The sequence below is a fragment of the Fulmarus glacialis genome, unplaced genomic scaffold, assembly GCF_000690835.1.
Source record: "Fulmarus glacialis isolate BGI_N327 unplaced genomic scaffold, ASM69083v1 scaffold6653, whole genome shotgun sequence".
Lineage (NCBI taxonomy): Eukaryota > Metazoa > Chordata > Aves > Procellariiformes > Procellariidae > Fulmarus > Fulmarus glacialis.
Genome location: NW_009202194.1, coordinates 29,165 through 44,159, shown reverse-complemented (window position 1 = coordinate 44,159; position 14,995 = coordinate 29,165). Strand labels below are relative to the sequence as shown.

General features: G+C 35.6%; 1 protein-coding gene across 1 annotated transcript in view; it reads left to right on the top strand.

The window, feature by feature from the left end:
* Window positions 1-363: 363 nt before the first annotated feature.
* TTC8 (tetratricopeptide repeat domain 8) overlaps window positions 364-14,995 on the top strand; it is a gene marked incomplete at its 5' end in the record, with an annotated part of 30,956 nt that continues 16,324 nt past the window's right edge. Inside the window, 5 exons of the mRNA XM_009574187.1 lie at window positions 364-484; window positions 4,938-5,001; window positions 5,156-5,315; window positions 6,217-6,306; window positions 9,981-10,025. Coding sequence (XP_009572482.1) covers window positions 364-484; window positions 4,938-5,001; window positions 5,156-5,315; window positions 6,217-6,306; window positions 9,981-10,025 — 480 coding nt within the window. The remainder of the gene's footprint in view (window positions 485-4,937; window positions 5,002-5,155; window positions 5,316-6,216; window positions 6,307-9,980; window positions 10,026-14,995) is intronic.

Below are 14,995 nucleotides of genomic sequence, written 5' to 3'. Positions count from 1 at the left end.
AATAAGGTGTCTGCCAGTGGTGGGTTTTGAATGGCACTGGTAGCTGGGGATTTCTTCAAAAGCACAAGATCTCAGACAGTAGCCTGTGACCTAAATTAGTCATAACGTTTCTTGAGGCATGAAATTCTGTCCTCCAAACTCAGTGACTATAGCTATTCAACTCCAAAAGGGTTGTCTAAAGTCTTGGTCCCCTTTCCACCTCCATCAGGCAACTGATGGATATACCTAGCTGTTAAGTCAATACCTTATTCAAGCCTACTAAAACTGTAAAGGGAATAATAATAAAAATATGGCAAAATTGCTGATTAGATTATTTACTTGGTGTCTTGAACATATTTTACTTTTTATTTTATCCTTATTCAGGCTGCCTGGAGCCTGAAAACACGAGCTTTGACAGAAATGGTGTACGTGGATGAAATCGATATGGATCAAGAAGGAATCGCAGAGATGATGCTAGATGAAAATGCCATTGCTCAAGTCGCACGTAAGAATGACTTTCACTTAATACATTGAAGCAACAAGAGCTCTTTTAGTCAGGATTCTCATCTAGCATAAAATAGTACATACTGAGGTGACCTAATATGGCTTTCAGCTCTTGATACAAAGAGAGTTTTAGATTGTTTTCTGGTCGCTTGGCAATGCTGAGATACACCATATGTAGTGCATAGGCCTGTCAAATGGGGGTTCGGACAAACAGTGTTTTGTCAGCTTTTCTTCTACATCTGTCTACTCACTAGCTCTTTTCCATCAGTGCATTGATTTCTTTTACTTCTTTCTGGATTCTTTAGGCACTGTGGGAAACTAGAGAAAAATATATGCCCTTGATGTACTGTGAATCCCATCCGTATGCCTGTGCTGTAGGCAACAGTGTGGCCAAATCTGACATCAGCTTTTTGTATCATTTCCCACAAACATTTTCTGAACTGATTTTCTTTCTTCTGCTTTTCTCTACTTCTTTCTCTCTCCCTTCCCAGGGCAGTTATTTGACCCTGTCATTGTTTCTTGTATGCAGCTCTTTTCAGCTTCATCAGTTCCCTTCTAAGTGGGAAGTAATTAGTAGTTGTCCACTTTTTGGCATTATTTCTATTTTGCTCTGTTTCTCTAATACAGTCCACATGGGAATTTTTATGTATCTTATTAGATGTGGCTCTCGACCACCTACCATGTCAAGGAATTCAAGGAAAGAACTAGACGTAGATCAGAACTAATATTTGAAGCATTAAAAGCTTTTCTCATCTGGATAGATTAGGCAATTGCATATCTATCTGATTACATTTTTAAAAATTATCATTGCATGCTTGGTCACATAAAACAGTCAAGCAGTACTCAAATTGTGTTTACACATTATGATAATCTAATTACATGTATCTGTCTTAAAACAGCATAATCATATAATTTAGACCTTTATTTGATTTTATGTCCCCTGTGGTAGACACCAGCTGCCAAGAAAAATAATTTGATGAATATTATTGAGAATTAGGGCATTCTGGAAAAATACATTCATACTATATTTAAACTAAAAAAAGGTGACTTTCTGGATAGCGTGTCACAGATTTCAAAGCCAAAGAAAATCATTATGATAGCGCAGCCTGCGCTCCTAAATCATTGAGATGATACTTTGCTGTTCATGCTTCAAATCCACTAGATGTGCCTGAGCTAGTATATAGTTTTTCAGAAAGTATAAGAACTTTCCAGAAAGAACCCCCTTCAGTCTTTAGCAAATTATTAAATTTGCTAGCTTCTATCAGTGTATGCCATATCTTTAGTGGGAATTATCAACTATAGCTCCAGCTGTTGCTTCTTTGTGTACATTTTATGCCTGATATAAAGTCTTTATTTTCAAAGGTCTGTTTCCAAAGTAAATAGTTAAAACTGTCATTAAGTCATCCAGTGATCTTTTCTTTGATAAGTTAAATAATCTTCTCATTCTGAGATACATCTTTTAATTTTTGAGTTCGCCTTGAAACTCTCTTCTTGACCCTTTCTAATTTATCCGTATGCTTTTTCAGCTGTAGTCACCAAACCAGACAACAGTTCACTGACACATAGAAAATACATTTTTCTTCTACAGCTTGATTTTGCTTTCTTTATACATCTAAATGTTTTTCTGTTACACTTTTATATAAAAGGTAAGCACAAATATCACTAGGGAGGGTGCAAAGAGGATGGAGCCAGTCTCTTTTCAGTGGTGCCCAGTGACAGGACCAGAGGCAGTGGGCACAAACTGAAACACAGGAGGCTCTGAACACCAGGAAACACTTTTTTTTACTGTGAGGGTGACTGAGCACTGGCACACGTTGCCCAGGGAGGTTGTGGATTCTCCCTCCTTAGAGATATTCAGAAATCGTCTAGACAGGGTCCTGGGCAACTGGCTTTAGGTGGCCCTCCTTGAGCCTGGTTGGACCAGATGACCTCCAGAGATCCCTTCCAACCTCAACCATTCTGTGATTCTGTGATCACTTCCACTTTTACACACGATTTAATAAAAATGGGTGCTTGCTGTCTGGGCTCCTTCTTTTGCTGTTAAAGTGTGTTAGCCATAGTTGGTCTTGACTCAGGGTCTTTTACTGTGGCAAATCTTCCAGGATATCCTCCCCCACTATAATTACAGCTTACAAACTTAAAAATGTGACTTAAAAAGTCATGCCTCCCATATTACAGCTGATATTGTCTGTACTTTGCTTACTAAGCAGTTCAAATTCTTTTGCATCAGTTGCATGTCCATTTCAATTCTGCATTTGTCCTTATCTTAGTTTCCAGATTAAACTATCTAAATAATGATTTTGCTCTCAGTCTTGCATTATTAAATAATTACTAAATTTTATCGGGTCCACTGGAAACGGCTACTTTTCTGTGGTTCCTCTATACACATATATAATGAAATCTGTCTTCCACCAGTTTTTAAATTTTTATAATTTTGCTGTGTTAATTTTCTGTCAGTCTTGTTTATTAATAAAAATGTCCTGTAGCATCATTTTACAGAAAATTCCCAGTAGGTTACCTTTGGACTCTTAACACAATCAATTTTATCAGCTAAGGTTGTAATCTTGTTTAAAAGTGTTATCTTGAAAACATATTTTTCAGAAACTCATACTAACTGGCATTATGGATAATCACAGCTATTTCATTAACTAGGGAGTTAAAGGAGTCATCTGCAGTTATCACTAACTGCTGAAATTACACTCTTAAATTCTGTCGCTATTAGTGGCCACATGCACTGCTGTGGCCTCTTGATGCCTGTTCATAGCCAGTTCAGTTGGGATTCTCAAAGTAAGGACTGAGTTGCCTGGGGTGAGATCAGGGGAACTAAATCATGTAAGCGTTCTCCCAGTACACCAAAAGCACAAAAAAAATCATAGTTATTAAAAAACATGTCTGGAAATTTTAGTGTCCTGCCTTTTTTATATTATTGTGCTAGACAAAAAAAAATGCTCAGAAAGTGGAAGTCTAGTTCATTGTCTGCTAGCCTGAAAAGTTGAAAGCCACTTTCTCCATTTCTCAGAAGAGTGCCCTAGTTATCATGTTAGAAATTCTGCTGGGTGGACTGTCCACCCTTTTTCTTGTGGAGTAAAAAATTCAAGATTCACAGGACTATACAGAGCAAGTAAGCAACGGAGATTCTAAGTGCGGCCAGCCAGAAGAGAGAGAATCCTGAGTTTTGGTCCTTATTTCAACATCACTTACATATTTAGTTGGTTTTACCAAGGAGATCATGGTTAATACCTTTTTTTGTATTATTTAACTTTAAATACAGCTGCAGCCAGGTGGCTACTATAATTGGAGTCAGAGGTGCTTGATATCAGTATGGATTAAAAAAGCTAGAAGGTATTTAGGTAGAGTTAGAAGTTACCAATTTGGACAAGTCTGCTAAACTTGCTTAAACAATGGACTTGTATCTCAGAGGTAATTACAGCTTGAGGGCAGGAGAGAGAGAAAACTGAAAAAGGGCAAACTTGGGGTTTATCTTGGGGAAAAAAAGAAGGAAGGAAATTATCTACCTATCAGTGTAACTTTAGTTCTTGGAAACATTTGGAATAAAAGCAGTTCATAAGTATCTAGAAAGTCAGTGGATAATAGTGATTCGTCAAGAACTGGCTGTGTCAACTTAAATCTCATTTCTTTCTGTACGTGGTAACAAGCAGTGAACAGACCAGAAGGTATAGATGTCGTATCTTGCTTTTAACCAAGTTTTTAAAACCATCTCTTAAACATTCACTTAGGAGGTTAGAAAAACTGACTATAATCAAAGTCAGTGAAGGTGATGGAAAATCTACGTGCAGGAACTAAGTAATTCTTAATGATCCACAGTCAAAACAGAAATATGTGAAAAGGGGGACCCTACACCACCTGGGCTCAAGCCAATTCAGTGTTTTCATTGATGACCTTTGGATATGGATGAGTTCGAACTTTACTATGCCCTAAATTGTGGGTGGGGTCCTACCTGAGTATAATGACATGAGATGCCATTCTCCATCTGCCCTGTAGCTGAAGGTTTCGGTTTACTTACTCAAGTCTGGGTGCTATTTTAATCCCAGATAGAAAATGTACCATTTCAAATTAGCATGATCTCATTGTTCCAATAACCTTTCTTACTTAAATGCTATCTGTTGCTCCTAAGATGTCCCTGAGAATTGCCCTGGTAGGCAGCTAAGCCCCACATAGCCACTCGCTCACTCCCCTGCAGTGGGATGAGGGAGAGAATGGGAAGGATAAAAGTGAGAAAACCATGTTCATTGTGGCAGATTTCTTGCAATAGTCTGACAATTTATCAGTTGTACAGTGCAATATTCGTTTCTTGTCTTCTTCGTCTAGTGCTATGTCCTCTCAGTTTGAACAAAGAAATTTCCAGTTTATTGTAAGACACAGTAATTTTTTTAAGTCCCCTGGACAAGGGTGTAGTATCTCATTGTGAAGAGAGAAATTCTCTTATTTTATAGGACCAGGAACATCTTTGAAACTCCCTGGAACTAGCCAAGGTGGAGGCCCCAGCCCAGCTGTTAGGTATGTGATAGTTTATTTTTTTTAAATCTGACTAGTTACAAATAAGTAAATCCTAAATTTAACTTCTAAAAATGAAATGCTTCAGATATAAGTGTTTAAATTCTCTATCAATAAATGCCACTCAACATAAGGATAATGTGCTTAACATCTTCAGGCCAGTAACTCAATCAGGAAGACCTATTACAGGATTTGTGAGACCCAGCACGCAAGGTGGACGGCCAAGTACTATGGAACAGGCTATAAAAACACCTCGAACAGCTCTCACAGCTCGTCCAATTACTAGTGCTTCTGGGAAATATGTCAGGCTAGGAACGGTAAGTTGTTTGACCCTGTTCTCAGAACAATGGCTTTCTTGGTCATAGTATCTGGTACAGTGACATTGTAGTTGACTTAAAAGCTGCATCTATACTCAAGTTTGAAGGAGGTGAGCGTTTTTAGTTTTTTTGTTTAAATTGTTTTCAAAGTAGAGTTTGAAAATGTCACTTCTTGTTAGTTTGCTAGTCTGTTTATATAAAAAATGTGCATAAATTCACAAGTTCACAAAGATTCACATAAATTCCAAATTCACAAATTCTGAGAGACTCAATTTGTTTACTGAAGGCCATGAAAAGACTATGACATGATTTCACCATAAGTATGTTGAAACCTTTTCCAAGTTTTTCAGTTTACTACAAAACAATTACTAATCTTTCAGTGACTGTCACTTCAGAAGATTAGGAATATAAACTACACTAGTTTTATACCGATCTATTGGCAAAATCAATAAACTGCAACTGGCACGAATATGTAATACAGATTAACATCACATTAATGGCAAAACGTTTTATCTTGTCAGTATTGCAGGTATGGACTGATCTTCCTAAATCTTTCTTGAAGATTTTTTTTGTTACGTATTCCAAGTATCTTCAGTCCATCTAATAGTTAGTCCAAGCTACGTGCTTAGGCACATTATGAAAATAGTAGAGAGAGGGAAGAAAAAGGTAGTTCCAGAAGGTAATTCATTTTATTTCATTTCAGGGACTGTATGGGAGTAGGAGAAATTCCTTGCTTTCAGGAAAGATGAAATTCAGTAAGAAGAGTCTGTACTGCACAGTAGAGCAATGCATCTACAAATGCTTTCTTTGTGGGTTTTTTTTGTATACTACTAATATTTTGAAAATTTTCAGGAAAAGTGTAGGGGATCTTCCCACTTAAAAACTTTATTCTCCCCTTCAGGCTTCAATGCTAACAAATCCAGATGGCCCTTTCATAAACCTGTCTCGACTGAATTTACCAAAATATGCTCAAAAACCCAAACTGGCAAAGGTATGTAACTATCTTGGTTAATGTTGTGATATCTTTTTCTTATTTTTGGGCATCATTCTAATGTAACTCTACATGGGATTGGAGATATAAACAATGATGAACTGTGTTGTAGATGTAAAGTTCAGAAAAATAGTGTTATTTATCTTTTGACAGTGGTTACCAGACTTGAAATTGAAAATATGTTTGAAGAAGTTATGTTGAAAGTATAACCTAGGAAAAACATTTGTATAGAATAAAATATTCCATTGGTAAATAACTTTGAACTGTGCATATAGGAGTGATGAAGGGCAACTAAAAAAAAACAAATAGGAGGAAAAAAACCAGCAGAACGCTCCTGAGTGTCTGGAAACACAGTTTTGTGTACAAATAGATGGCAATCCTGACCTAAAAATGTTCAAATCGTTTGGATTTTTCCCTTTGACTTTATGGCATGAGTTAACACTTTTTATATAAAAAGATTTCATCTTTTTGTTCAGAATTCTTTTTAATTTTCGGTTAAGATCTTATGATTGACAACCATTGAAACTGAGACTATGTGCCAATAGAACAGGTTTACCCAGGTTATCTGCCCAACTTACGGGTTTCAGCTCTGAGTGGAAGGGACCTAAAAGTTGTGTAATGATTTATCACACTGTGGCCTTTCACTTGAATCTTTCCCCAACACAACCAGTTAGTTGTATAGATGAAAATATTTTCTGTGCATACTTTGTTCACAAAAAACAACTGTTGGGCTGAGACCAATGACTCATTTTGCACAAGGTGTCAAATGACTATCAGACACACTCTCAGGAGCTGTATTTGGCTTGCAATCTAGAGTTGAAAGAACCCATATGTATTCAGTCTATTTTGAGAAATGTAGTGGTGAACGCTGTTAGAAGACTAGCAGTACCTAATAATCTGCTGGTGGAAATTAGCTCCTCCAGTCCAAAACTTCAGTTAATAATTTTTCATAAACTATTAGCAAATTCCTTTGCTTTTTAAAACCTGATCTAGACTGATGTAGGGCATTTTTTCAATGTGTTTTTCAACAGAAATAAGTTTTGTGTGATTGCACTGTGTTCTTCACCTGCTCCTTACATCTCCATCCCTTGGCATCTTAACCAAATTAGGCAGAAGAATAGATATCAAATATAGTAAATTCTAGCCTGGCGAGATAATGAAAGACTTCCAAACTATCATCTGAGGGCAGTTACGAGCCAGTTCTTTATCAGTTCTGAAAAAACTGCACGCCTTTTGTCCAATTATGTCCTTGCCAGCAATCAGCCAGCACACACATTATTCTAAATCCATCACAGTCTGTAAAACAGGAAGAATGTAAGAAACTTGGGTAGGATTAAGAAACACAAGACACATCCATAAGAAACTAGGCTTAGTTCTTCTGCTTGAAGACAGCTAGCTTTTAATTGTGTTTGGTAACTCCATATACTATTTAAGTAGTAGGTTAGCTTTCAGATGAAATATTTATTCTCAGCAACAGCTCTCAGGAATGAGAAACGTACTTTTTTTAACAATTTTGGTTTTTAATTAGCATTTTCTGGGACAATGGGGTAGCTCTGTCTTCTTTCGGTTTCATATGAAAAGAGGCTTAAGCCAAAAAATGTAAAGCAACAGTCATAGAAACATCCATAGGCAGCAAGTGTACTTGTCAGTATTGTGAAGCTAATACATTATGACATTAACATTTCACACAGAATGTAAGATCTAAGTTTAAATTTGGAGCTATATGGATTTATAACTTTTTTTAAAACAAGACAGCGTTAAGGCTAAAGCCAAAGCAGGAGGTGAGACTGCAGACTGCACTCTCTGTTAAGAATCATTGATTAAAGTTTTAAAACTCTTTGGGCTGTCACCTCTCCCAGGTGGGAAAAGATGATAAATCTTGAAACTATTCAATTTACATAATGAGCCTATGTATTCCTGTTGGTATATACTCCTCCTGTGTACTTCCTTATGTGTTTGCAAAGTATACTCATCACATCTTTTCTTAAGTTAGATTATCTATCTTTTCATTGCTTGACTAGGTCTTGTGGTGTTTTGAAGTATACAGCAATGTGGCTTCTCTCTGACTAGCATCAGCCATGTTAAGGACTATTGCAGGAAACCCCATAGTAGACATATGAGGTGTCACCTATTGCCAGAGAAAGCCTCAGTTAGCAACTGGTTTATGGCATGAAACAAGAAGTTTTATCTTTTTTAGCTTGTGGATTTTTAATAGATTAAGACAACTCTAGATATTTTTATCCAAGTGAATGTTCAGTCATTTAAATCCTTTTGAAGGTCAGAGCCTATAGATAACAGCAGTAAATTCATCGTGCCAGCCATGCAAGGAAATGTACTCACTTTTACTGAATGCTTCCCTGGTATTGAACTAGAGGAGGGAATGTTCCGCTACTTCTTTATTTTCTATTCTTTTGTTATCCACCTATTCTAATCTCCCTATAAATGTGTTTTTATTTATAATTCTTTAATGTCTTTTATTCATCTGTTCAGAGTCTTTTCTGACCAAAAGTAGAAGAAAAGTAGGTTGTGGTTTACTTTCCTCACCAGACATGACAATTCATTAGTAATTCTCTAGTTTCCTTAAGGTAAATCTTTTAAGAATTTTGTCTAAGAAAAGCTGGCAGAAGAGTCACGGAAGCCCTTAGAAGACTGCTGTCTCATTCTTTATTTCTTTCCTCATGGGGCAATATTATCTTTTAGTTTTTTGTAATGAATAATAAGAATTTAGAAAAACATTCTGTTCTTTTGAAGCAATTAAGACCTGGGATTTAGATGCAGAAAAAGATCAAGGTTCAACTCACTTGTGTTACTAGCATCCATACTACATTTCTGGGAATAGAGGCTTCCAGCCTCCGTTTAGTTATCTAGTGTCTTTCAACATCATTTTATTCACTTAAAATACCACCCCCATTACCTATATACTCTTCTATATTCTAGTGCAGAACAGCTACAAGGTAGTATGACTCGCTTAGCTTTATGCAGGAGTAAACAAAGATGCAGTTATATTGCCGTGCAATTGTCGTGGGCTTATGAGCAGTTACTACAGCACAGCTGATGCATGTATCTTCTTTAAGCTTTGGTATTCTGATGGTGTGTTTGAGTTTCACAAGTGCAATATTGTTAGCATTTATCATTTACAAATAAAAAAGAAGTTTTTCCTTTACAAATCCCAAAATTCTGTAGGGTTTTTCCCTAAGGCAAAATTTGCTCAGCTTACATTCTTAATAAACCTATGTTTAATTTAAGTAGATTTTGCACTACATAAGCACCTAACTATACGTTGCAAAAAGTATTTGTTAGATCACTTGCTGATTTTACAGTTAAAAAGTCATGAAAATGGTATCAGGTTTTCAAATCTATATTCACTTTCAAATTATAGCTGCCTTTTTTTTTTAAGTGACTTTAAGGACCAAAGAAAAGAGATAATTCCACTAAACTCTTGCAACAAGTTAAGAATTAAAATGCTTTCCTGTCATGACAATGTAGCACATCTATAGTTTTTGTCTATTCAAGTCTTAATTAAATGTAAATGTCAGCAATTGTGATGTGTGAATGTGATTGCTTTCATAAAGAATTAATTTCTGCCTAATATAATCAAGATTCTGTATTCCTCTAAAATAATATTATCAATTTTATCTTCAGATATGACAATGTTTTAAATATTCTTCTGACAGGCATTGTTTGAATATATTTTTCACCATGAAAACGACGTAAAAAATGTAAGTAATTAATATAATCCATTTTCAGTTTTTATTAAGTATCATTCAGTATTTTGCTACACTAATAATCCAGGTAGTACATCACATCTGAGTACGGAAGTGAAGCATTAAGAGTTGTTTAAGAGAGAGAAGTCCTTTCTTATAGGCGTTACAATCAGGGATGATAATTTGCAAATACCAAGATACGGATTGCTCTTTTTTTTGAGAAGCAAAACATTCTAATGCTTAAAACTAGGTCCCTCCTCTATCAACATGATAAGATCCCTGTATGGAATGATTTCATGCTAGCAGAATTTACTGGAGCCTGAGCAGTAGCTGAAACTATATGTCAAGTAGCTGAACTGCCTAGAAAGTTCAGAGTTCCTGAGGCTTGAGAGTAAGCAATAAGTTATGGAAGACTGTCCGTTAAAAGAAGGTGGTGAAAATTTCTGATAAAATAGTTAGTGATTGAATTGAACATAATTTGACATTTTAAACTACTGAGATTATTGTTTATGCATTTGGGTGATTAGAAAGGAAAGGTATTTGGTGAAGCTGCAGAAAAATGAAATATCAGTAGGACTTTGGACACTTTTTCTAGAAATTTAATTCCATAGTGCTGAGGTGTCTTGTGGCCTCAAGAGAAAGATTATATTGTCCATATGATTGTCTATAACATTTATTCTTGAAAAGTTTTCCTAATTATACAGTTTCCCTCTTACCCTATCCAAGATTTTTCTTCTGTGGTTCTTCATACGTTACTGCACTGAATGGGTAAGATGAAGTTTGGGTACATACTTTTTAACGTTTCAGAAATAGGTAAAGGTTGCAGAACTTTTTTGGCAGTTCACCCAGGGAAATAATTAATTTGTTCAATGAATAAAGTCTCAAAATATTTCATTACTATGTTAGATATATGCACCCAGTTGAAATGGAATGAAAATTTCTGCTTGAAGTTTGTTTGAAAGAACTGTTGGTGTCAATAATGCATAGCTGACTAAACAGTGACTGAATTTTCTGCAATACTACTAACTGGTGTGTGATTAGATCTGAAGTTAAACTCTTCAGTTAATCAATAACACACAAAAAATATTTTTTTGTTGTTGACATAGATCAGAACCGTTACCAAATGTACTGCCATGAAGCATTTTAATCCATTATCAAATGATTATAGTTGTACACTGTCAATTTATTGCATAGCATTTTTTTAAGAGGATTGAATTGCAATGCACTATTAATCCAAAATGGTTGAAACAGTAAGTGCAAGTGTCAGAAATGTCAGAGAGAAGTAGCAATTAACATTTACATATTCTGATACTGAATATGAAGAAAGTGCCTGGGTGCACTGAGTATGAAGAAAGTGCCACTAATAGTTAAAATTTATGTTGTTTGTTACTGAGAACTCAGTTCACTAAAAGGGTCACTTAATAAGATGCCACACGTGCCTGTGACCTACACTTTAAGGACATGCAGGATCTCTAAGCTAGACAGATAATTTCATATAATGCAAGGAATTTTCCAAGCATCCAGAAGAAAATTGTAAGGTGTTTTTACACTGTACTGCATGTATTTTTAAATCCTTACTGAGAATCCCGAGTCACTGTCTTGCAGGGAAAGTTTTGCCTATGGTTTTTTATGCACCCTAGCCATTTGAATAAATATCCGTAAGCAAAGAAGTGTCAGCTTAGTCACCACTAATGAAATCAACATGTTTGGTTAATGATAGCATCTTGTAGGAAAAAAAAATTGCATCACACTTCACAGTACAAGATGTCTTTATAATGTAATGTGTATCTCTGAAGAGATTTTTTTTTTTTAACTGTTCAGTTTGCTTTCTCTTGTTCACTTTCATTCCTCTTTTCTTCGGCACTTTCTACACCATTTTCAATACAATTCCATTCTCCGAACTGACCTTCCTTCCTTTTAAACCTCATCTGCATTAATTTTTCTTAAACAAAAAAAGAAATACTTCAACTTCTGCTTAAACTTGGCTGCATCGCTGTTTATTCACCTCTCCTACCAATGGCATTTCACTAGTTCATTTTCTTGCTTCTCCCTGAAAAGAATTTGGTCACTTAGGATTCAGCAGAGAAATAGCACGTATGTTAACTGTTTAAAAGTGTATCTGGATCTTGCTTTATCACCCATTAGAACATTCACTGACATCTCTTGCATCTTTGTATTACCTGCTACTGTGTGATGTTGCACATTCTTAAAAAAACAAAACACTTCTGCATGAAATGAGATGAAAGAGCTCGGAAGGCTTAGAAACCTGGGAAATTGGCTTAAGTTTGTGACTGTATAGACTGAAAAGCCTCTACTTGTGGACTTTCTGCATGGGTAGAATTGGAAGACCAGTTCATGCAGTTTTGCGAATAAAACACAAAAGTAGTAGTGGCAATATCCGTCCTTTGTCACTGTGCTGGTCTGGAACAGCCTGTACTGTTCTCAACTGCATTATTATTTAAGAAGCAAAGGCAGTTTTATTATTTATCTTCTGTTTAGTATTCAGCCAGTATATAGAAAGGAAAAAAAAAAAGCCTCAGCAATTTCAGCTGAGAAATACCATTAATCAGTGTGCATTCAACTGGACAAATAATGCTAGGAACTCAGTTCAAATTAAAAGTAAATACATCTGTAATCTATCAGTTATCAGAAATGTGGGGATGCAGGAAGAAGAGAGAAGCACGTTTTCAGCACTTGAAAATGTGTTCAAAAGTCTTTCACCTTATTTAATGAAAAATTAAACACTTCTCTGATGAAATTACTATTACCCCGACTTGTTTCCTTTTGAACACATATACTTAATAACTGACTTTCTGTACCCCTTGAGCTATTTCTAAAAGCCATTTTATAGGCTAAATGCTGTAAGAGCAGGGCAGTTTAAAAGACTTGTCCAGAAATAGTTCAGCTGCTACTTTTTTCAGCAATAGACTGTGACTTCGTGTTCTGCCATTATTCACAGGTGGGTAATGACAACAAGTCATGACCTCTGATATTTCCTTAGCTCTTCCTAATACTCTGAAGTTTATACTTTCTGATGGAAATCTATTTATAATGGAATTATGTTAGATTTATAAACTATAGAAATCTGGAAGACACTCGCCAAAAGAAATTGTGTTAAATTGACTATGGCTAATGTCATTTACTCAGCTATCTTATAAAGTATCCTGTGTTGATTTGTCTACAGATAAGACTTTAGTCAATAACTGTTGCTGGAAAAATGACTGCCATTCAACAGCACATGAAAGAAGCAGCAGACGCTTGCTGTTGTTTCCATCTATCTAATTTCTTGGTGCACAGAATGCTATGTATGAAATTACTAAGTTTCAAACAAATGTACATTTACCAATTTAATTTTGCAATACAACAGTAAATTAACACAACCCTACAAGCTGTTTTATACTGAGTTACAGCTGGTAGACAATTTGGAAGTCTTAGTTATAATACAGTTTAGCCAAGGAAAGTAATGGTAAAAAAATGAATCATGGTTACAATTCAGTTACAATGTAACTGAATACAGTTACAATTAAAGAATCTACATTCTTTTTCATTTAAAAACAGCTGTGATTCATTCTTTAAGAAAATTTTTTTTTTTTAAGAACAGAAAACCCACTAAGTATTAGGGGGGTTTATTATTTTTATTTGCACAAATATAAGAACTGAGAATAAAATAAATTTGTTCTGAAAAGCTTCCCAGGGCTAAGACTGTTCTTGAAATGGACTCCTGCATACATGAGTAACTATGCTAAGTGCTCTGTAGAGTAACAATTTCAGCTGACCAGCATTTCCAGATGATGAGTTATATACTAAAGTTTATTAAAACTTTTGGGACAATCAGTGTGAGTTTTTTTCTGATATGTACCTTAGAAGCAAAAATTCTTGAAAGGACATACAAGTATCTGCCAATCCACAATCTGTGCTGGTTTTCCCTTCTAGTTATTAATATGACTGCACTAACATTCAGCAATGCACGGGAGTGCAGGACAGGCATAATACTTACTACTGCTACTATAGATTGGTTTTAAATTAACATACTGTGCAGAATAAACATTGATTTGTACCTAAACTGTGCAATTAAAAAAAAAAGTTTGCAGCAAACTGAAATATGCTAGCAGTTGCTATTGACATGGCAAGGTGAAGGCTTTGACTTTTAAAAAGTCTATTTTAATCAATTTACTAACATTTCAAAGGCGACATTGTCAAAAGATTTTGTTGTAATACCAGCAGAAAGTCTTAACTACTAGCATGCAAAAAGCTGACATTGATATGCACAAAGCCTTTTCAGGCAAACACTTTTTAGAAAAGTTGGTAACATTTGTAGTATTTTTGGATTAAAGTTTTTGTGATCGCTTGTAAAGTATCAGAAACAGGATTTTCCTATTCCTTTCCTACCTCCTTAACAGGAAAGTACAAAAACAGGACTTAATTTCAGAAACTAACTTCAAAATGAAGTCATGCTTTGTTTCTTAATGTTAGTAATAAGATCCCAGTAAGAGTGCAGGATCTGCACTGGCAGATAAACTGCTGATGTTAGTGTCTGCTAAGCCTGAAGCAGTCTTAATTCCCACTTTCCAATAGCAGCCAGAATTGTTAGCCTTGCATAAAATAGTTATCAAAAGTAATTAGGGTATCAGAAAGCAACCTGAATGTGTAGCTACAGAAGGGATCGTTTTTTGAAACTCAGTCCTTCTGCTTGAATACTTGTCATCGGAGCACTCTAAGGAAAGCACGTTGAAGCCCGTTATTTGCAGTATGATCCTTACTCTTTTTAAGTGGCTGCTCATGCTGCATTAGAAGCAGGTGTGGTATTTGACAGACACACGCATTGTTTATACATTTTTAAACGCAACAAAAGTAACCGGTGTTTTAACATCAACTACTTTCCCAAATTTTCCCGGTACTGGGACAAAATTGCTTATATACCTTCAGATGAAGGAAAGTATTTGTCTGGAAGGGAAACCGATAATTTCTGTCTTGAAGCAAGCTTC